Source organism: Drosophila elegans, unplaced genomic scaffold (genome assembly GCF_018152505.1).
Source record: "Drosophila elegans isolate 14027-0461.03 unplaced genomic scaffold, ASM1815250v1 contig_753, whole genome shotgun sequence".
In the NCBI taxonomy this organism is placed as follows: domain Eukaryota; kingdom Metazoa; phylum Arthropoda; class Insecta; order Diptera; family Drosophilidae; genus Drosophila; species Drosophila elegans.
The window spans coordinates 163,908-187,764 of NW_024546108.1; the positions used below are offsets into that span (position 1 = coordinate 163,908).

The following is a 23,857-nucleotide window of genomic DNA, read 5'->3' on the forward strand; positions in this document are numbered from 1 at the left end:
AATAAATTAAATAAATTAAATAAATTAAATAAATTAAATAAATTAAATAAATTAAATAAATTAAATAAATTAAATAAATTAAATAAATTAAATAAATTAAATAAATTAAATAAATTAAATAAATTAAATAAATTAAATAAATTAAATAAATTAAATAAATTAAATAAATTAAATAAATTAAATAAATTAAATAAATTAAATAAATTAAATAAATTAAATAAATTAAATAAATTAAATAAATTAAATAAATTAAATAAATTAAATAAATTAAATAAATTAAATAAATTAAATAAATTAAATAAATTAAATAAATTAAATAAATTAAATAAATTAAATAAATTAAATAAATTAAATAAATTAAATAAATTAAATAAATTAAATAAATTAAATAAATTAAATAAATTAAATAAATTAAATAAATTAAATAAATTAAATAAATTAAATAAATTAAATAAATTAAATAAATTAAATAAATTAAATAAATTAAATAAATTAAATAAATTAAATAAATTAAATAAATTAAATAAATTAAATAAATTAAATAAATTAAATAAATTAAATAAATTAAATAAATTAAATAAATTAAATAAATTAAATAAATTAAATAAATTAAATAAATTAAATAAATTAAATAAATTAAATAAATTAAATAAATTAAATAAATTAAATAAATATAAATAAATTAAATAAATTAAATAAATTAAATAAATTAAATAAATTAAATAAATTAAATAAATTAAATAAATTAAATAAATTAAATAAATTAAATAAATTAAATAAATTAAATAAATTAAATAAATTAAATAAATTAAATAAATTAAATAAATTAAATAAATTAAATAAATTAAATAAATTAAATAAATTAAATAAATTAAATAAATTAAATAAATTAAATAAATTAAATAAATTAAATAAATTAAATAAATTAAATAAATTAAATAAATTAAATAAATTAAATAAATTAAATAAATTAAATAAATTAAATAAATTAAATAAATTAAATAAATTAAATAAATTAAATAAATTAAATAAATTAAATAAATTAAATAAATTAAATAAATTAAATAAATTAAGTAAATTAAATAAATTAAATAAATTAAATAAATTAAATAAATTAAATAAATTAAATAAATTAAATAAATTAAATAAATTAAATAAATTAAATAAATTAAATAAATTAAATAAATTAAATAAATTAAATAAATTAAATAAATTAAATAAGTTAAATAAATTAAATAAATTAAATAAATTAAATAAATTAAATAAATTAAATAAATTAAATAAATTAAATAAATTAAATAAATTAAATAAATTAAATAAATTAAATAAATTAAATAAATTAAATAAATTAAATAAATTAAATAAATTAAATAAATTAAATAAATTAAATAAATTAAATAAATTAAATAAATTAAATAAATTAAATAAATTAAATAAATTAAATAAATTAAATAAATTAAATAAATTAAATAAATTAAATAAATTAAATAAATTAAATAAATTAAATAAATTAAATAAATTAAATAAATTAAATAAATTAAATAAATTAAATAAATTAAATAAATTAAATAAATTAAATAAATTAAATATATTAAATAAATTAAATAAATTAAATAAATTAAATAAATTAAATAAATTAAATAAATTAAATAAATTAAATAAATTAAATAAATTAAATAAATTAAATAAATTAAATAAATTAAATAAATTAAATAAATTAAATAAATTAAATAAATTAAATAAATTAAATAAATTAAATAAACTAAATAAATTAAATAAATTAAATAAATTAAATAAATTAAATAAATTAAATAAATTAAATAAATTAAATAAATTAAATAAATTAAATAAATTAAATAAATTAAATAAATTAAATAAATTAAATAAATTAAATAAATTAAATAAATTAAATAAATTAAATAAATTAAATAAATTAAATAAATTAAATAAATTAAATAAATTAAATAAATTAAATAAATTAAATAAATTAAATAAATTAAATAAATTAAATAAATTAAATAAATTAAATAAATTAAATAAATTAAATAAATTAAATAAATTAAATAAATTAAATAAATTAAATAAATTAAATAAATTAAATAAATTAAATAAATTAAATAAATTAAATAAATTAAATAAATTAAATAAATTAAATAAATTAAATAAATTAAATAAATTAAATAAATTAAATAAATTAAATTAATAAAATCAATAAAATTAATAAAATTAATAAAATTAATAAAATTAATAAAATTAATAAAATTAATAAAATTAATAAAATTAATAAAATTAATAAAATTAATAAAATTAATAAAATTAATAACATTAATAACATTAATAACATTAATAAAATTAATAAAATTTTATTTTAATAAAATTTAATTTTATTAATAACATTAATAAAATTAATAAAATTAATAAAATTAATAAAATTAATAAAATTAATAAAATTAATAAAATAAATAATAATTAATAGCATTAATTTTAATAAATGTTTATAAATTGAATTTCTGATGTGGCGTTCCTTGACTTTTACCACTAACCATACAACATGTTGTATGTTGTATGGTTAGTTTTGGAAATTAATTAAATAAATTAAATAAATTAAATAAATTAAATAAATTAAATAAATTAAATAAATTAAATAAATTAAATAAATTAAATAAATTAAATAAATTAAATAAATTAAATAAATTAAATAAATTAAATAAATTAAATAAATTAAATAAATTAAATAAATTAAATAAATTAAATAAATTAAATAAATTAAATAAATTAAATAAATTAAATAAATTAAATAAATTAAATAAATTAAATAAATTAAATAAATTAAATAAATTAAATAAATTAAATAAATTAAATAAATTAAATAAATTAAATAAATTAAATAAATTAAATAAATTAAATAAATTAAATAAATTAAATAAATTAAATAAATTAAATAAATTAAATAAATTAAATAAATTAAATAAATTAAATAAATTAAATAAATTAAATAAATTAAATAAATTAAATAAATTAAATAAATTAAATAAATTAAATAAATTAAATAAATTAAATAAATTAAATAAATTAAATAAATTAAATAAATTAAATAAATTAAATAAATTAAATAAATTAAATAAATTAAATAAATTATATAAATTAAATAAATTAAATAAATTAAATAAATTAAATAAATTAAATAAATTAAATAAATTAAATAAATTAAATAAATTAAATAAATTAAATAAATTAAATAAATTAAATAAATTAACTAAATTAAATAAATTAAATAAATTAAATAAATTAAATAAATTAAATAAATTAAATAAATTAAATAAATTAAATAAATTAAATAAATTAAATAAATTAAATAAATTAAATAAATTAAATAAATTAAATAAATTAAATAAATTAAATAAATTAAATAAATTAAATAAATTAAATAAATTAAATAAATTAAATAAATTAAATAAATTAAATAAATTAAATAAATTAAATAAATTAAATAAATTAAATAAATTAAATAAATTAAATAAATTAAATAAATTAAATAAATTAAATAAATTAAATAAATTAAATAAATTAAATAAATTAAATAAATTAAATAAATTAAATAAATTAAATAAATTAAATAAATTAAATAAATTAAATAAATTAAATAAATTAAATAAATTAAATAAATTAAATAAATTAAATAAATTAAATAAATTAAATAAATTAAATAAATTAAATAAATTAAATAAATTAAATAAATTAAATAAATTAAATAAATTAAATAAATTAAATAAATTAAATAAATTAAATAAATTAAATAAATTAAATAAATTAAATAAATTAAATAAATTAAATAAATTAAATAAATTAAATAAATTAAGTTAAATAAATTAAATAAATTAAGTTAAATAAATTAAATAAATTAAATAAATTAAATAAATTAAATAAATTAAATAAATTAAATAAATTAAATAAATTAAATAAATTTAATAAATTAAATAAATTAAATAAATTAAATAAATTAAATAAATTAAATAAATTAAATTAAATAAATTAAATAAATTAAATAAATTAAATAAATTAAATAAATTAAATAAATTAAATAAATTAAATAAATTAAATAAATTAAATAAATTAAATAAATTAAATAAATTAAATAAATTAAATAAATTAAATAAATTAAATAAATTAAATAAATTAAATAAATTAAATAAATTAAATAAATTAAATAAATTAAATAAATTAAATAAATTAAATAAATTAAATAAATTAAGTTAAATAAATTAAGTAAATTAAATAAATTAAATAAATTAAATAAATTAAATAAATTAAATAAATTAAATAAATTAAATAAATTAAATAAATTAAATAAATTAAATAAATTAAATAAATTAAATAAATTAAATAAATTAAATAAATTAAATAAATTAAATTAATTTAATTAAATAAAATAAATTTAATAAATTAAATAAATTAAATAAATTAAATAAATTAAATAAATTAAATAAATTAAATAAATTAAATAAATTAAATAAATTAAATAAATTAAATAAATTAAATAAATTAAATAAATTAAATAAATTAAATAAATTAAATAAATTAAATAAATTAAATAAATTAAATAAATTAAATAAATTAAATAAATTAAATAAATTAAATAAATTAAATAAATTAAATAAATTAAATAAATTAAATAAATTAAATAAATTAAATAAATTAAATAAATTAAATAAATTAAATAAATTAAATAAATTAAATAAATTAAATAAATTAAATTAAATAAATTAAATAAATTAAATAAATTAAATAAATTAAATAAATTAAATAAATTAAATAAATTAAATAAATTAAATAAATTAAATAAATTAAATAAATTAAATAAATTAAATAAATTAAATAAATTAAATAAATTAAATAAATTAAATAAATTAAATAAATTAAATAAATTAAATAAATTAAATAAATTAAATAAATTAAATAAATTAAATAAATTAAATAAATTAAATAAATTAAATAAATTAAATAAATTAAATAAATTAAATAAATTAAATAAATTAAATAAATTAAATAAATTAAATAAATTAAATAAATTAAATAAATTAAATAAATTAAATAAATTAAATAAATTAAATAAATTAAATAAATTAAATAAATTAAATAAATTAAATAAATTAAATAAATTAAATAAATTAAATAAATTAAATAAATTAAATAAATTAAATAAATTAAATAAATTAAATAAATTAAATAAATTAAATAAATTAAATAAATTAAATAAATTAAATAAATTAAATAAATTAAATAAATTAAATAAATTAAATAAATTAAATAAATTAAATAAATTAAATAAATTAAATAAATTAAATAAATTAAATAAATTAAATAAATTAAATAAATTAAATAAATTAAATAAATTAAATAAATTAAATAAATTAAATAAATTAAATAAATTAAATAAATTAAATAAATTAAATAAATTAAATAAATTAAATAAATTAAATAAATTAAATAAATTAAATAAATTAAATAAATTAAATAAATTAAATAAATTAAATAAATTAAATAAATTAAATAAATTAAATAAATTAAATAAATTAAATTAATTAAATAAATTAAATAAATTAAATAAATTAAATAAATTAAATAAATTAAATAAATTAAATAAATTAAATAAATTAAATAAATTAAATAAATTAAATAAATTAAATAAATTAAATAAATTAAATAAATTAAATAAATTAAATAAATTAAATAAATTAAATAAATTAAATAAATTAAATAAATTAAATAAATTAAATAAATTAAATAAATTAAATAAATTAAATAAATTAAATAAATTAAATAAATTAAATAAATTAAATAAATTAAATAAATTAAATAAATTAAATAAATTAAATAAATTAAATAAATTAAATAAATTAAATAAATTAAATAAATTAAATAAATTAAATAAATTAAATAAATTAAATAAATTAAATAAATTAAATAAATTAAATAAATTAAATAAATTAAATAAATTAAATAAATTAAATAAATTAAATAAATTAAATAAATTAAATAAATTAAATAAATTAAATAAATTAAATAAATTAAATAAATTAAATAAATTAAATAAATTAAATAAATTAAATAAATTAAATAAATTAAATAAATTAAATAAATTAAATAAATTAAATAAATTAAATAAATTAAATAAATTAAATAAATTAAATAAATTAAATAAATTAAATAAATTAAATAAATTAAATAAATTAAATAAATTAAATAAATTAAATAAATTAAATAAATTAAATAAATTAAATAAATTAAATAAATTAAATAAATTAAATAAATTAAATAAATTAAATAAATTAAATAAATTAAATAAATTAAATAAATTAAATAAATTAAATAAATTAAATAAATTAAATAAATTAAATAAATTAAATAAATTAAATAAATTAAATAAATTAAATAAATTAAATAAATTAAATAAATTAAATAAATTAAATAAATTAAATAAATTAAATAAATTAAATAAATTAAATAAATTAAATAAATTAAATAAATTAAATAAATTAAATAAATTAAATAAATTAAATAAATTAAATAAATTAAATAAATTAAATAAATTAAATAAATTAAATAAATTAAATAAATTAAATAAATTAAATAAATTAAATAAATTAAATAAATTAAATAAATTAAATAAATTAAATAAATTAAATAAATTAAATAAATTAAATAAATTAAATAAATTAAATAAATTAAATAAATTAAATAAATTAAATAAATTAAATAAATTAAATAAATTAAATAAATTAAATAAATTAAATAAATTAAATAAATTAAATAAATTAAATAAATTAAATAAATTAAATAAATTAAATAAATTAAATAAATTAAATAAATTAAATAAATTAAATAAATTAAATAAATTAAATAAATTAAATAAATTAAATAAATTAAATAAATTAAATAAATTAAATAAATTAAATAAATTAAATAAATTAAATAAATTAAATAAATTAAATAAATTAAATAAATTAAATAAATTAAATAAATTAAATAAATTAAATAAATTAAATAAATTAAATAAATTAAATAAATTAAATAAATTAAATAAATTAAATAAATTAAATAAATTAAATAAATTAAATAAATTAAATAAATTAAATAAATTAAATAAATTAAATAAATTAAATAAATTAAATAAATTAAATAAATTAAATAAATTAAATAAATTAAATAAATTAAATAAATTAAATAAATTAAATAAATTAAATAAATTAAATAAATTAAATAAATTAAATAAATTAAATAAATTAAATAAATTAAATAAATTAAATAAATTAAATAAATTAAATAAATTAAATAAATTAAATAAATTAAATAAATTAAATAAATTAAATAAATTAAATAAATTAAATAAATTAAATAAATTAAATAAATTAAATAAATTAAATAAATTAAATAAATTAAATAAATTAAATAAATTAAATAAATTAAATAAATTAAATAAATTAAATAAATTAAATAAATTAAATAAATTAAATAAATTAAATAAATTAAATAAATTAAATAAATTAAATAAATTAAATAAATTAAATAAATTAAATAAATTAAATAAATTAAATAAATTAAATAAATTAAATAAATTAAATAAATTAAATAAATTAAATAAATTAAATAAATTAAATAAATTAAATAAATTAAATAAATTAAATAAATTAAATAAATTAAATAAATTAAATAAATTAAATAAATTAAATAAATTAAATAAATTAAATAAATTAAATAAATTAAATAAATTAAATAAATTAAATAAATTAAATAAATTAAATAAATTAAATAAATTAAATAAATTAAATAAATTAAATAAATTAAATAAATTAAATAAATTAAATAAATTAAATAAATTAAATAAATTAAATAAATTAAATAAATTAAATAAATTAAATAAATTAAATAAATTAAATAAATTAAATAAATTAAATAAATTAAATAAATTAAATAAATTAAATAAATTAAATAAATTAAATAAATTAAATAAATTAAATAAATTAAATAAATTAAATAAATTAAATAAATTAAATAAATTAAATAAATTAAATAAATTAAATAAATTAAATAAATTAAATAAATTAAATAAATTAAATAAATTAAATAAATTAAATAAATTAAATAAATTAAATAAATTAAATAAATTAAATAAATTAAATAAATTAAAATAAATTAAATAAATTAAATAAATTAAATAAATTAAATAAATTAAATAAATTAAATAAATTAAATAAATTAAATAAATTAAATAAATTAAATAAATTAAATAAATTAAATAAATTAAATAAATTAAATAAATTAAATAAATTAAATAAATTAAATAAATTAAATAAATTAAATAAATTAAATAAATTAAATAAATTAAATAAATTAAATAAATTAAATAAATTAAATAAATTAAATAAATTAAATAAATTAAATAAATTAAATAAATTAAATAAATTAAATAAATTAAATAAATTAAATAAATTAAATAAATTAAATAAATTAAATAAATTAAATAAATTAAATAAATTAAATAAATTAAATAAATTAAATAAATTAAATAAATTAAATAAATTAAATAAATTAAATAAATTAAATAAATTAAATAAATTAAATAAATTAAATAAATTAAATAAATTAAATAAATTAAATAAATTAAATAAATTAAATAAATTAAATAAATTAAATAAATTAAATAAATTAAATAAATTAAATAAATTAAATAAATTAAATAAATTAAATAAATTAAATAAATTAAATAAATTAAATAAATTAAATAAATTAAATAAATTAAATAAATTAAATAAATTAAATAAATTAAATAAATTAAATAAATTAAATAAATTAAATAAATTAAATAAATTAAATAAATTAAATAAATTAAATAAATTAAATAAATTAAATAAATTAAATAAATTAAATAAATTAAATAAATTAAATAAATTAAATAAATTAAATAAATTAAATAAATTAAATAAATTAAATAAATTAAATAAATTAAATAAATTAAATAAATTAAATAAATTAAATAAATTAAATTAATAAAATCAATAAAATTAATAAAATTAATAAAATTAATAAAATTAATAAAATTAATAAAATTAATAAAATTAATAAAATTAATAAAATTAATAAAATTAATAAAATTAATAAAATTAATAAAATTAATAAAATTAATAAAATTAATAAAATTAATAAAATTAATAAAATTAATAAAATTAATAAAATTAATAAAATTAATAACATTAATAACATTAATAAAATTAATAAAATTTTATTTTAATAAAATTTAATTTTATTAATAACATTAATAAAATTAATAAAATTAATAAAATTAATAACATTAATAAAATTAATAAAATTAATAAAAATTAATAAAATTAATAAAATTAATAAAATTAATAAAATTAATAAAATTAATAAAATTAATAAAATTAATAAAATTAATAAAATAAATAATAATTAATAGCATTAATTTTAATAAATGTTTATAAATTGAATTTCTGATGTTTTTAACTATGATTTCCGATGGCGTTCCTTGACTTTTACCACTAACCATACAACATGTTGTATGTTGTATGGTTAGTTTTGGAACTAAGCTAAGCCAAGAATATAGGTGAGCAGTCAAGAGATGACGGCGGACAAAATAAGTAAATTTAATATAAATAAAAATTAATAAAATATGACCAGTGCGTTATTGAAAAAACTGTGAGCCTTAAATGGTAACGTAACAGGTGATTAAACTTTTCGACGTCGCACAGTGTTTGGGCTTGCACGGGAGCCGCGACCATAAATACTTCTAGAGGGGCTATCGCTTTGAAACTTGTACCAAAAATCTAGAAAAATGTTATAAATATATAGGACAAGAATTGGCCAAATCGTAACATTATCCTATAGCTTTCATAGGAACAATTGGGAAAAAAATGGAAAAAAATAACTTTTTTGTTTTTTACATTTTATTTAGTTCTTTAAGATTTAGTAATAGTTTAATATTCCCGAGTTTCTGTTTTAATATTATTGAAATCGGACAACTATATAATATATACATAGAACAGAACGCAATCGTGAAAATTGGCACTTCCAAGCTATTATTTTAAAGAAAAGAATATAAACACAAAACATAACACAAAAATAACAACAAACGACTATACAAACCAACTAACGGCAACAAACTACAACCCACAGCAGAGCCACTTCTTTTTTTTTTAATTGAGGTTAGATTACCTTTTCGTATTATTGCAAGCCGTTTGGGACCTTTCGGCATTTGAATTAAACATTCTTATATTCTTAAAATGCTTAAGATTTGTTTGTGCCGAAGAGTGCCATCATAACTAAAACTCTAACCAAACATAGAAAATACAAACCAAAAAGCTCCCAATTAAGTACTAAATACAATATTGATTTACACAAAACACAACACATACTGCATATAAATTTTGTTATAAAATGGAAGTTAATACATTTATGTAAAATATTAGGCATTTTCATTGCACTAAAACTTGTTTTTAATAAGCTAAAAAAAATATTAAGGAAAGCTTTTCTTGCACGTTGCTTACGCTGAAATACCCAATGAATCATGCTCTCTCTTTCGATGCTATTCTTTAAGAGGACAGATAGAGCAAAACAAAAAGATGAATACAATTATTTAGCTATACCAATTATAAATAAATATTGTTACACTTAAGGGCGTAATTTTGACTTCGATTTTTTTTATTTATGGCCCATGGAATCGACCACTGTGCGTTGTTCAGAGTTGGATCGCTATCTAATAAAATGCTTATATTCTGAGTAATTTCCCAAAAATTCTGTCTGTTGTGCATGTCTGTAGTATTTAGGGTTCGGCTAAGTAATGGTCTTTGGTTCGGTGCACTAGTCGACATATAAAGAGATTTTTGCCCACACATATGTATATCCTCAAGCTCAGATCGAGAGGACAATACCTTACCAATTAACTTAGTCTATGTACATAATTGTTTAAAATGCCTAATCTGCATTCTAATTTACTGACTCGAACTGCTCCGGCTTGTTGTTGCATAAAATCTCCCACGCCATCTATATCACCCTTGACACTTTCAAGTCGCGAGAGTAAGATGTTGACGCGATTATTGCCATAATCGACACAATTTTGCTGCCGATTTTAATGTCGTCTCGACGGCATGCTTAGACTGTACGTAATAACGTAACTAAAGTAAATCCATAATTTGGTGACCTAATTAAGATAATTCACAATCAAAGGAACGGTAGTCTAGTGTTGCAATAGTTTTAGTGTTTAGTGTTGCGATAGGTTATGTGTTGCAAAACTTGTCTTATATGTATAAGGCAAATATTTTTTAATCCTACACGTTGAATAGTGTAGAGCGATAATTAATCCAACTGAAACTTACGAAACTTGAGCTTACCGCAATCAAGATGCTGCAACGGTTTTTTAAGCTTTAATCGCGCTGACCGGTAAACTGTACGTTACCGGCGTATGTATGTACAACTATCTGGGCACGTTCCTTTGTATGTATTGGCACGGAAGAACGGCACGGGCAACCAAAAACAAAAAAAGAGATATATGTCTGGGGGCGCCAAAAAATGTGTGCTCCAAATGGCAGACTGCGAATTTTACCTGTTCCTAGAAAGAACGCACTCGGCTTGTTTCCAGAATTATTGTTACTGATTTTTTCGCCACTTTGGCGTACAGCGAGCGACTAAAACGAATGGTGAGGAGAGAGAGAACAGTTTTGACGGTACAATTCAAATTTCTACAAAAGCGTCGTTTAGTTAAGTCAAAAGCATAGTAATTACTTAGAGCTCATGCAACATGGATCCGTTGGTGGTGATTTTATTTAAAAGGTCTAAATAGTTATTTCAAATTGAGTACCAGGTAATCTAAGTTATAAGTAAACAATACCCTTGCTTATGTTTCCATTTTACGTAAAAAGCTCTAATAAAATTTTTAGGCATCTTATTGGCTTAGCAAAGATTACTGCTCATTTAAATACTATTTAAAATCTGAAATGGGTTGAATTTTTAAACGCTGAATAACTCCCAAAAGCGAATGTGTAGGGAAAAATTTGTTGCATTTTAAACGTAGCGTAATCTCAAAAGCTATAGGGATTCCTAGCATTCACAAGCTCTTATAAAAGTGATTGATTTGATTGCTATATATATCGTCAATAGTGATAGGTCTTCTTGCGCACGATTTCCGGTGCTCATCGTCACTACGTGGACGGCCGTCCACAGTGATAGTATTCTATCTTTAATTGTGTTGCATTTTCAGTTGAAGCCGTCTGGAAAATACTGAAACAAACCGATCCGTCAGCAGGTCCTGCTATCGATAAGATTTGGTGGTGACACCGACTATTGATAGCGGGAGAGGATCTAGCTATTTAAATTTAGCCCGGTTCGCTCGTTAACTGGGTTAAAAGGCCTTGAATACGTTTGCAGACCCATCTTGAGAGAGCGGGAGGGAAAATGGCGAGCGACTTTGGTGTAGGTCAGGGTTTTGCTTTAGTTGCTGCAAGAAGTAGTAGGAGAACGGTCGGAAAAAAACCCAAAATTTAAGTTCGTGATTAGTGTTTGAATAACTCAAACCGCCGGGGACCCTAACTAAAGGGCCCCGGAAAGTTAAAAGATTTAGGAAGTGAACACTTACCAGGCGGACCTAACCTGGTCGTCGTCCACCAGCCGCCGCAACATTAGCCGCAACAGCATTGGCCTCAGCAGCATTGGCCACAGCAGCATCAGCAGCAGCAACATCAGCCGCAGCAGCATTAGCCGCAGCAGCATCAGCCGCAGCAGCATCAGCCGCAGCAGCATCAGCCGCAGCAGCATCAGCAGCATCAGCCGCAGCAGCAGCGATCAGTAGCAGCAGCAGCAGCCTCAAGCGCCAACAGCGACTGCCTCCAAGACGGCCAGATACGGAGATTCCCTCGGTGAGTCCGTTCCGGGAACGAATGCCCGCGCTGGCCACGTGGTCATCTCCAAGTCCACCGACGCACTGCCTCCGGCCACGCTGCGCTATCCTCCGGACCAACTGGCTCCGTGTTTTTCCATTCGGGCTGCAGTTTCAACCACATCCGACGTTGAACTCTGCAATAAATAAGTTTTGGTTATTGTTTTGTGATATCATGCAGTCAAGATTGTCAAGTACTTACTGTGAAATCTAATCTAAAATTAGAGGCTTAAGCCCGAACCCTAGCCGCGCGTCCAACTACATCTAAATTGGGTCGCGAAATTTAATAACTTGTGGGATTTGTTCAGCGTACTTACCTTATAAGCACGTCCCTTCTTTTCCCTTGGAGCTCCTCAGGATTAGGCGACCCGGTTGGCAAACGCCTCCAATTTAGTGCCGTGCGGCGACTTTGCCTGACACTTGGAACTTTAAGCGTCTAAAAATTTACCTTTCGGTTGTTGCCGCTTTGACCGCTTCTCATCTGGGCGACGGTCTGAGATCGGCCTTAAGAGTTTCTAACGAAAAGAATAGATTATCAGTAGGAATCAATAATGAATGTATTTACTTATTAATCTTGCCAAGAATTAAATGTGAAGGAGCTACCGAGATGGTTGTGTGAATTACCTTGGGCGGGGAGATGAGCCGATCCTAATCCACCAGGAATAGACTCCGGTCTGCCGGAGATGGGGTGTGCCTCCCACATCTTTCTTGGGGCACCCAAGGTTGGGTGGGTGCGTCGTGGCAAGGACATCGAAGCCACCAATTTTGTCGAATTGTCTTAGTTTGCTTGATGTACATATAACTTTGTTTTGTTTTTATTTGTGGTAGAGATGGTAAATCGACGTGAGACGTCCGATGAGTCGGAATCGATTGTTCGGACTGCAGGGCATAGGGGGTACTCCGCCCTGGGACTCCGTGGCTAGCCGGCGCTGCCCTCCGGGAATGATGCAGTTCCGTAACAATATGGCGCCCAAATTAACAAATAAAATATGTGATAGCCGAGTCGACGGCGTCTCGCATATTTATTATCTCCAGCCAGCCCACGAACGGTGGCTTGCATGACACACATGCAATTGCACCGGGATGCGGACTGGTGGAGAAAAGTTGTTTAAATTTTGTAGGAAGAAAGGGAGGCGTGTCCACTAGAAGTAGGACAATTGCTCCCGAGGCACAGTTCACAGGGATTAGCTGTGATTTGGCGGTGACATCCTCTTCGAAGGAAATCGAAGGATTCGCATCCCAGGTCGTCCGTGCAATAAGCACGAAAGGTTAAACCAAAAACGGTGATAAAACTGTGATATAGGTATTAGGGACATATTTTTTTTTTGTTAACATAATTTTAATGAATGTCTTGTCTTGGGGTTACAGTGTAGTTGTTTGTTTTGTGCAGATCCTTGGGTTTTCTGGGTATTTGCGTTTTCATATCATATCGGTTTAAAACTTAAATGTGTGGTCGTGACCCGTGACGTCGTCACGCGCTGCTCGGCCACCGCGACTTGAATGAAAAACGCAAAGTCCAAAAGGAAATCCGATGCGATCCTGCAAACAGCCGAAGTCCTTAACTGGCGACATTCAGCACAGCTGAAAGTTAGGCCAGTTGACGAGCGGTTTGTTTAGTGAGAATTCGGACGAAATTGTAGACGCAAGACGACTGGCGCGGAGTCTACCGGCTGGGGATCGGCTCCATCTCCCCTTATTGAGGCTGGAAAAAAAAAATTTAAATAGAGAAAGAAATTTAGTCGAGGGACTTGTTTTTTGATAAGAGCTAATATTTGGTGTGAATTTGTTTAGCCTTAGGTATTTGTGGGTCTTTAATATGTTTTCTTATTTATTTCTTATCTGTCCATGGTTTATTGTTTCTATTTATTTATTATTATTATTTATTGGCCTGGTAATATAAGTATTCGTATTATTTAGGTGCATATTATTTAGTGGTGTTTATTTATTGTTTATTATTATTTACTATCATTCAGTATAATTTATTTATTTATACATAATTTGGGCTTTTGGTGGCCACGTTGAATTCGGGGTTTCAGAAGTCGTGTTAGGGGTTATCAAAATTCAGGATGTCAAAGCGACAAGGCAGCAAGCATGATCACCTGCTTCGGTCGAAAGGTTTTCCAGGCGAGGACGACGAAAAGATGTGGTCCACGGATGTGGAGGGCGCTACCGAGGCTGGCTTGCCGCGCATATCGGAAGGGTTGCCCAGGACTCCGCTTGCCCGTTTGCGCCAGGGACTGCAACAAGAGCCAAAGTGTTCAAGGATCGACCCTATCCGATGTCTCCCGTGAAGCAGAAAGTGGTCGAGGACGAGGTCGACAAGATGCTAGCGCTCGGAGTCATCGAGGAGAGCAAAAGCCCCTGGAGTAACCGCACCACCGTGGTATCAAGATCTGGAAAACACCGGTTCTGCTTAGACGCACGTAAGCTTAATGATGTGACCATCAAAGATGCTTACCCGTTGCCCAGCATAGACGGCATCCTGTCCAGAATTGACCAAACATACTACATTTCCAGCGTGGATTTGAAGTTCGCTTTTTGGCAGATTGAGTTGGACACGAGCAGCAAGGAATGCACAGCCTTTACGGTTCCAGGTCGGCCTCTTTACCAGTTCCGTGTGATGCATTTCGGACTCTGCAACGCATCACAGAGGCTGGTGAGACTCATGGCCGGGTAATTCCCGCTGAACTCCGCTCGAATGTGTTCGTCTACTTGGATGATCTGCTAATACTAGCGCCTGACATAAGAACGCACTTGAAGTATCTTCGCCGAGTCGCTGAATGCCTGAAGGAAGCAGGGTTAACCATTGGGCTGAGCAAATCGAAGTTTTGCTTCAAGTCTTTGACCTACCTCGGCTTCATAGTGGGTGGAGGACGTCTGCGAATGGATCCAGGGCGTGTAGCAGCTATTAGGCGGATGCCTGAGCCAAGGACCATCAAGGAAGTGCGAGCCTTTCTTGGGACCGCTGGTTGGTACCGTCGGTTCATAAAGAACTTCGCAACTTTGGCTGCCCCGCTCACGGAATCCTTGAAGAAGACGGGAAATAAGAAGTTTTCCTTGAGTCCAGAAGCACAGCTGGCAGTAGAGTCCCTGAAGATGGCCCTAACTACTGCGCCAGTGCTGGTACATGCGGACTTCAAGCGGCACTTTTTCATCTAGTGCGATGCATCCCAGATCGGAGTCGGTGCAGTGTTGTTCCAGCGGGATGAAGATAGCCAGGAACAACCAATAGCGTTCTTCTCGGCCAAGATGAATCGTCACCAAGTCCATTACACCGTCACTGAAAAAGAATGCCTCGCAGCCCTGCTGGCCATTCGAAAGTTCCGGCCGTATGTGGAAGGAATGCCGTTCACGTGCATCACCGATCATGCCAGCTTGAAGTGGCTCATGTCCATGAAAGATCTTTCGGGTCGGCTGACATCGAACACAGGAAAGGAAGCGAGAACGTTGTGGCAGATACCCTTTCGCGTTGTGTTGAAGAGCTAACGGTGGACCCGTCAGAGTTGCTCGGCTTCGAGACCACTGAGTTTGCTGGAGAAGAGTACACGGAGTTGTTACAAGAGGTGGAAAAAAACTTGGCCAACCTACCTGACATGAGGATAGTGGATGGTCTCATCTTCAAGAGAGTCTCTTCGGCAAATCTGGATGACGAGGTGGAAGGCTTCGAATGGAAGTTGTGGATTCCCCAGAGTCTGACCCACAGCATAATTGAGCGTGCACATTCGGATCCAACGGCAGCTCATGGCGGAATGGGAAAAACTCTGGAAAATCTACGGCGGCAGTTTTACTGGCCTGGCATGGCACTGCAAGTCCGGGAGTCCATACGCTGGTGTGAAGTGTGCAAGGAGAATTTCCGGATGCAAGTTGGTATCGGTGAGAGAGTCCAGACTGAGCAGCCATTTCAGAAGCTGTACATCGATTTCCTGGGGAAGTACCCGAGGTCGAAGAAGGGACAGGCCTACATCTTCATTGTGGTGGATCACTTCTCCAAATACACATTTTGGAAAGCCATGCAAGAGGCATCGGCCTCCAATGTAGTGGAGTTCCTCATTCACGAGGTTTTCTACAAGTTTGGGGTTCCAGAAATTGTGCATTCGGACAACGGCCGCCAGTTTACGTCCAAGATCTTCGAGGAGGCGATGGAAAGCTTTGGCATCACGCACATCAAAACGCCAGTCCACTCTCCGCAAAGCAACGCTGCGGAAAGGGTAAACCAAAGCGTGTTGGCGGCAATCCGAAGCTACTTAGAAGAAGATCATCGAGAATGGGACGCGTATCTGCCGGAGATTGAGGTGGCCCTCCGCAACGCGGTCCATTCAGCAACTGGAGAAGCTCCGTTCTTCACCGTATTCGGACGACACATGTTCCTGAACGGAGCCAGCTACAAGTTGGCAAGGAAGTTGAAGTCTCTGTGTGATCACGAAATGTCTGGGATGAGAACAGCTGATAAACTCCAACTGATCCAGGACAAGGTGCAGAAGAACCTCGAAGATGCGTACGATCGGAGTCGCCTGCGGTACGATAAAAGGGCTCGTACTTTCCTGGCGAAGCCAGGTCAGGAAGTGTATCGCCGCAACTTTGCCCCCAGCGATTTCAAAAAGGCCTTCAATGCAAAGTTTGCTTTGCGGCAATAATGCGTACGAGCTTGAAGATCTTCAAGGACGACCGATCGGAGTGTACCATGCCAAGGACATTAGGTTGTGATCTGGAAAGAGGAATAACAAAGTACACGAGCTCAGAATCGGCATGTGTCTACTTCCCGTAAAGCGTGGGCCCCGCGTTGGACACCGTTGGAACTGCATCTTGGTATCGAGGCCGGCTGAATCCGAATAGTTCAAATTGAAATGCTCCCAAGTATTCCTGCACTTGTCTAAAACTCTGTGTTAGCGTCTCTCGGAATCCAGGGTGGTGTTGCATTTTCAGTTGAAGCCGTCTGAAAAATACTGAATCGAACCGATACGTCAGCAGGTCCCGCTATCGATAAGATTTGGTGGTGACACCGACTATTGATAGCGGGAGAGGATCTAGCTATTTAAATTTAGCCCGGTTCGCTCGTTAACTGGGTTAAATGGCCTTGAAAACGTTCGCTGACCCATCTTGTGAGAGCGGGAGGGAAAATGGCGAGCGACTTTGGTGTAGGTCAGGGTTTTGCTTTAGTTGCTGCAAGAAGTAGTAGGAGAACGGTCGGAAAAAAACCCAAAATTTAAGTTTGTGATTAGTGTTTGAATAACTCAAACCGCCGGGGACCCTAACTAAAGGGCCCCGGAAATTTAAAAGATTTGGGAACACTTACCAGGCGGACCTAACCTGGTCGTCGTCCACCAGCCGCCGCAGCATTAGCCGCAACAGCTCTGGCCTCAGCAGCATTGGCCGCAGCAGCATCAGCAGCAGCAACATCAGCCGCAGCAGCATTAGCCGCTGCTGCATCAGCCGCAGCAGCATCAGCCGCAGCAGCAGCGATCAGTAGCAGCAGCAGCAGCCTCAAGCGCCAGCAGCTACAGCGATTGCCTCCAAGACGGTCAGATACGGAGATTCCCTCGGTGAGTCCGTTCCGGGAACGAATGCCCGCGCTGGCCACGTGGTCATCTCCAAGTCCACCGACGCACTGCCTCCGGCCACGCTGCGCTATCCTCCGGACCAACTGGCTCCGTGCGGACTCGCGCTGGTTTTCGCCGCTAGCGTTTTTCCATTCGGGCTGCAGTTTCAACCACATCCGACGTTGAACTCTGCAATAAATAAGTTTTGGTTATTGTTTTGTGATATCATGCAGTCAAGATTGTCAAGTACTTACTGTGAAATCTAATCTAAAATTAGAGGCTCAAGCCCGAACCCTAGCCGCGCGTCCAACTACATCTAAATTGGGTCGCGAAATTTAATAACTTGTGGGATTTGTTTAGCGTACTTACCTTATAAGCACGTCCCTTCTTTTCCCTTGGAGCTCCTCAGGATTAGGCGACCCGGTTGGCAAACGCCTCCAATTTAGTGCCGTGCGGCGACTTTGCCTGACACTTGGAACTTTAAGCGTCTAAAAATTTACCTTTCGGTTGTTGCCGCTTTGACCGCTTCTCATCTGGGCGACGGTCTGAGATCGGCCTTAAGAGTTTCTAACGAAAAGAATAGATTATCAGTAGGAATCAATAATGAATGTATTTACTTATTAATCTTGCCAAGAATTAAATGTGAAGGAGCTACCGAGATGGTTGTGTGAATTACCTTGGGCGGGGAGATGAGCCGATCCTAATCCACCAGGAATAGAATCCGGTCTGCCGGAGATGGGGTGTGCCTCCCACATCTTTCTTGGGGCACCCAAGGTTGGGTGGGTGCGTCGTGGCAAGGACATCGAAGCCACCAATTTCGTCGCATTGTCTTAGTTTGCTTGATGTACATATAACTTTGTTTTGTTTTGATTTGTGGTAGAGATGGTAAATCGACGTGAGACGTCCGATGAGTCGGAATCGATTGTTCGGACTGCAGGGCATAGGGGGTACTCCGCCCTGGGACTCCGTGGCTAGCCGGCGCTGCCCTCCGGGAATGATGTAGTTCCGTAACAATTGACAATGGCCAATGGACTGGGTTTTATCCCAAAAAAAGCAAATGCTTAGTAATCGCATAGAAGCATCAATATCAATATACAAGCCATCTGCAAAGATTGATTTTAAACAATATACATAAAATTAGGTTACAAAGAGCATGATGTTTACTAAGTTTAACTTTCAGGAGCACTTTGTCATTAGGTAGTCATATTACGACGGTAAGTGGTCGAACATATGGACTCTTACGTCAACTGTCTGCATCCCAAGAATTTTTTCCGCATCGTGTACGGTTGCTTGTGACCAAAACTGTCCTTATTTCGCCTTTGTTTTATGGTGTTGAAGTTTTTGGTCATTGTGATTCGCAAGATATGCAAAAAATTACAGTCATTTTTAATGCTATCGTCGGATACTTGTTTAGTCGTAGTCGATCAAATCATGTAGCACATCTGAGTATAATGATTCTTGACCTAAGCTTGAGTCAATGTATTGACTTAAGGACTCTTATTTACATTCACAAAATTATATCAAAATTATATTAATTATATCAGTGATCAATCCACCACCCCTTGAACGGATGTTTCATAAGGCTTAGCCGTTTCAAAAATTATCCAGTAATAACCTTGCTCCACAGAGATCCATCCACCTTCCACCACCCTTTGAACAGAAGGTTAATAGGATTTGCCATTTCAAAAACTTCCCAGCTGTTAAAATTTAACGTTCTTATATATGCGATAGTTAGCCGATGTTTATGCGGTGCAGTCCTCTTTCCACGCAGTCCATCCCTGAAAAACCGTTGGGATTTTTGAAAGAAGCTGATCTTAACAGCTGTAGCTGATCAAAACAAAGATGGCTGACCAGTTGACTTTGTTTATGTTTAGACGAGCCGCAGCTTTTCAATTCAGCTTAAATCGGAGGCTGGATGTTCTCTGTGGAAATTGGAGTTTTACATTTGTTAAAACTAAAACCGTTTCCAACGGATGTATTCGAAAGAAAAAGACGTTAATGGTAGCAGTGTAATTGAAGTTTCACTTCTTCACCGACTTCTTATCGTTCTTCCAAAAAATACTGTAATGTGAATACGCTATAATTACGGTTTAAACTTATATCACATTAGGCTAATGCCCTCTTTCCACACAGTCCATTCGTTCGAAACGGTTGGAATTTTCAACAAATGTGAAACTAGGATTTCCACAGAGCACATCAACCATCACCCTTCCGATTTCAGCTGATCTGAACTGCTGTGGCTCGTCAAATCATAAACAAAGTCAACAGATCAACCATCTTTGCTTATGTTTTGATGAGCTACAGCTATTAAGATCAGCTGAAATCGGAAGGCGGAAGGTGGATGTGCTCTGTGGAAACCGGAGTTTTATTTTTTTCCAAAAATTCCAACGGGTTTTCAGGGATGAACTGCGTGGAAAGAGGGTTGCACCGCAGAAACATCGGCTAACTATCGCATATTAGTCCGTCAAAATCCGTCAAATTTGCAACATCAAAACTTTATGGAACATCCCTTCAACGATTGGTGGAAACTGGATGGAGCTCTGTGGAAATACACTATAAATGCGTTTTATCGGACCATTGGAATTAGGCTATTAACCGTTACTTTGAAGGGGGAAAACCCGTATTATACCATTTCCTCAGGCGATTTTAGAAAACAAAAGCAGGAAAATTGCTAAAATCTTCTCTTTGTGGTGATGTCAGATCAATGTTCAGAGTTCTGTCAGCAATCCCAGCTGTTTCGGTGTGATGTGGTCAGTGGTACTTAGATATACCGGCTCCTGGTAAACTATCGATAGTGACATCAACGATCTCTCAACTCTAGAGGATGACACGTTTTTAGCGTTCTTAGTGTAACAGAAATGGTTTCAATGTTTTTAGTAGACAAGGCAGGCAACCGGGATTTTAAAGACGAGCAAAAGCCCTTCATTGCATACAGCAGGGAGCTACAGTTGCCACAAAAGAAAAACGGCAGCATTGGTATAGACCAGCAGGCAGCCGAAGTGGGATTTTTTGGCTTAAGACTAAACTGTAAGAAGGTGCATAATATTGTAAGTCCTGTGACTGACACAGTTAAAAAGGCGTCACAGGTTAGCAGGCACTTAGACGCGCTAGCCGAAAAATTTGAAAAGGCAGTAGAAAACTCTGAAAAATCAAATTTCGTGAACCGGAAGAGGGTCTCATTGCTTGACAACAGTGATGGCACGGACTTGGTCATGCGACGGGAAAACGTAGAAAGCAGCATGAAAGGTTCGAGGCGGTCGCTGAATCCAGATCTAGACCAGAGCAACGCACTTCTTAATGTGGGTAAAAGGCAGCAACTTATCCTGAACAGAGTGAGTATCAAGCAAGATCGTAAACGAATGCGCTTTGTGTATGAGGACATTTTCGACATCGGAAGTTGCTCACAAGAGCGTGAAAAGTGCAAAGCTCAGGCTGTGTAAGGCAGCCCCTGCGAAAAGACTCAAAGCACAGACTAGCTTATTCCCTTTCTTCCGTTGAAATCTTGGCTGCTGCACTGTAGAATTTAGCAGTGGCCGTAAGGCCAGCGAAACAACAAAAGCCACAGAGCAAGTCTGTTGTCAGTCGCTAAGTCCAAGACAGATAAATTTTGCTCTGGCATACAGATAATTTACCAAAATAAGCTAAGACTATTGTCAAAACGCCAAGGAGCTGCTTAGGCCTGAGCTATTTGCCAAATTGACGACGTCTTTAGTAATCTGAGAACAGGACCGTCATTTTCAGCTCACTTGTTCTATTTCCGGATTCTAATCCTGTTTGTTTTTCAGACTGAACGCGCAAAAACCAAGGGGAGCGGATGGTTTCATTTGCCCGCCACAGAAGTCACCGAAAAAATGCGAAATGATCTTAAAATCATTCAGATGCGATCGGTTCTCAACCCCAGACAATTTTACAAGAAAAACGACTTAAAAATTCTGCCAAAGTATTTCCAAGTTGGAACTGTTAGGCAAACGGTTTCAAACACCTTTAAGGAAAAAAAGGCAACGAAAACCAAGTCTATAGTTGATGAGCTGTTGGAAGACGAAAGCTTTCAAAAGTTCAACAAGAAGAAATATAGTGAGGTGATTCAACGCACAGACGAATACAATCAACGAAAAATAATACAAAAAAAAAAAAAAAGGAAACTAAATATTTGATTATCCATTTAACTTCGTTTTAAAATACAAATCTGCCTGTTAAAATACGAACACTAATGAATTTTTACATACCCATGGGGTGCTGATCAAAAAAAAAAAAATTTCAAGTTATCGAACACTTTGCTTTCTTTGACGAGCGGCGGTATAGGATTTTACAACTTAATAACTTCACAAAAAATATCACGTTTTGAATTGTTTACCGAAATTTAAGACTGAAACACATATAAACCCCTATAAATAATCTTTGTAACGATTTGTGGGCGAGGCCAATGTTGGAAACAAACCTGCGCTGTGTAGTAATAACCAAAAACTGCGTGTCAAATCCAAAATGTCTAGCTTCCCAGATCGCGACGTTGAAACGAACATGGTTAGATAGATTGAGCTACAGATCCTGATCAATGATTCTACTTGTTACATTTTTGTGGACGAATACAATACAATCTTTTACTCTACGAGAAACGGGGATTATTATAACTTCGATGTTTTACAATACATGAACCCAAGACGTTTTTTTTCTTAATAAAGTCAAGGACGTGGTTTGTTATAAATTTCTATAACAACATTTTTAATAATTCATCATGCGACATGTGTTTCGGAGTGTAATTTTCTGTTTTGGTTTTTGCATTGGTTCTTATTATCTTGTAATGAATTCATGAATCGAAGAAGTTTGTTTTCTGGTTAAACTAATGGTCATGATTGGTTATAGGGTTTTATAATTTTGCGTGAATATATGTACTTCTAGTCAAAACAAAATGGTTTCACATTTCAAAACTACGGTTTAAATTTTATGTAAACACCCATTGGATGATCCGCAAAAATGAAAAAATTAATTTTTGATATTCTTCAAGATACAGTACTGGGAAAAAATACAAAACCGCGACATAGACATAGATCTAAAAAACCTCGGTGTGCTGTCGTGTACAGTCAAAGTACCCGTAAAATCGAACTGTTTGGCAATTTTCTTTTTCGAAAACTAAGGGTGATTGAGATATTTCAAGGACGGGGTAGTGCTCAGCACACCGAGTTTTAATAATCCTGCACACCAATGCATTTCTTTGGCTGTTGCTCAGTGTAATTAAATATTTTTAGAATGAAGGTTTAAATTTGATTTAAATTGGACTACTTATTTTTACAGCTCCCTTAAAACAATCGAAAACAAATTTAACTTTGCTGCTCTTAAAATGATTTATGTTATTGTTTTATATTTTAGAATAAAGGGT

At 26.1% G+C, this 23,857-nt stretch overlaps 2 protein-coding genes, 2 long non-coding RNA genes and 1 other non-coding gene across 7 annotated transcripts; 2 read left to right on the forward strand and 3 right to left on the reverse strand.

Annotated features, from left to right (window-relative positions):
* Nucleotides 1–11,792: 11,792 nt before the first annotated feature.
* Nucleotides 11,793–12,736, reverse strand: LOC121467793. The gene is made up of 2 exons (XR_005977832.1): nucleotides 12,647–12,736; nucleotides 11,793–12,508 (listed from the first exon to the last, which is right to left on the reverse strand). It is a non-coding gene; the product is annotated as an uncharacterized LOC121467793 (long non-coding RNA).
* Nucleotides 12,737–12,809: 73 nt separating this feature from the next.
* LOC121467795 lies at nucleotides 12,810–13,879 on the reverse strand. Of its 2 annotated transcripts, none has more exons than XR_005977834.1 (4): nucleotides 13,571–13,879; nucleotides 13,264–13,450; nucleotides 13,149–13,210; nucleotides 12,810–13,083 (listed from the first exon to the last, which is right to left on the reverse strand). It is a non-coding gene; the product is annotated as an uncharacterized LOC121467795 (long non-coding RNA). The 2 variants fall into 2 exon arrangements; XR_005977833.1 differs by having other exon boundaries at nucleotides 13,264–13,461.
* Nucleotides 13,880–14,889: 1,010 nt separating this feature from the next.
* Nucleotides 14,890–16,338, reverse strand: LOC108136215. 2 transcript variants are annotated; one of them, XR_005977838.1, is made up of 3 exons: nucleotides 15,797–16,338; nucleotides 15,405–15,730; nucleotides 15,250–15,339 (listed from the first exon to the last, which is right to left on the reverse strand). XR_005977838.1 is itself a non-coding variant. In XM_017257231.2 (2 exons), exons 1-2 carry the CDS (start codon nucleotides 16,099–16,101, stop codon nucleotides 15,655–15,657), a joined length of 381 nt encoding a protein of 126 aa, XP_017112720.2. In that variant the 5' UTR covers nucleotides 16,102–16,338; the 3' UTR covers nucleotides 14,890–15,654. The 2 variants fall into 2 exon arrangements, 1 of the variants encoding a protein (XP_017112720.2); XM_017257231.2 differs by having other exon boundaries at nucleotides 14,890–15,730.
* Nucleotides 16,339–21,279: 4,941 nt separating this feature from the next.
* On the forward strand, nucleotides 21,280–23,185 carry LOC108136241 (rRNA-processing protein fcf2). Its single transcript, XM_017257282.2, has 2 exons — nucleotides 21,280–21,815; nucleotides 22,269–23,185. The coding sequence occupies exons 1-2, from the start codon at nucleotides 21,342–21,344 to the stop codon at nucleotides 22,635–22,637; spliced, it is 843 nt and encodes a 280-aa protein (XP_017112771.2). The 5' UTR covers nucleotides 21,280–21,341; the 3' UTR covers nucleotides 22,638–23,185.
* Nucleotides 21,915–22,208, forward strand: LOC121467802. The gene has a single exon (XR_005977839.1). It is a non-coding gene; the product is annotated as a small nucleolar RNA U85 (small nucleolar RNA).
* Nucleotides 23,186–23,857: the final 672 nt, after the last annotated feature.

Bases quoted from the DNA above. Each gene is read 5' to 3' on its own strand.
- LOC108136215 (XM_017257231.2), bottom strand. From the start codon at position 16,101: ATGAAAAAGTGCCGCTTGAAGTCCGCATGTACCAGCACTGGCGCAGTA. The intron at 15,731-15,796 runs GTAGGTCAAAGA...TGCTTCCTTCAG, and splicing joins CCACCCACTATGAAGCCGAG to GCATTCAGCGACTCGGCGAA.
- LOC108136241 (XM_017257282.2), top strand. From the start codon at position 21,342: ATGGTTTCAATGTTTTTAGTAGACAAGGCAGGCAACCGGGATTTTAAA. The intron at 21,816-22,268 runs GTGAGTATCAAG...TTTGTTTTTCAG, and splicing joins AGCAACTTATCCTGAACAGA to ACTGAACGCGCAAAAACCAA.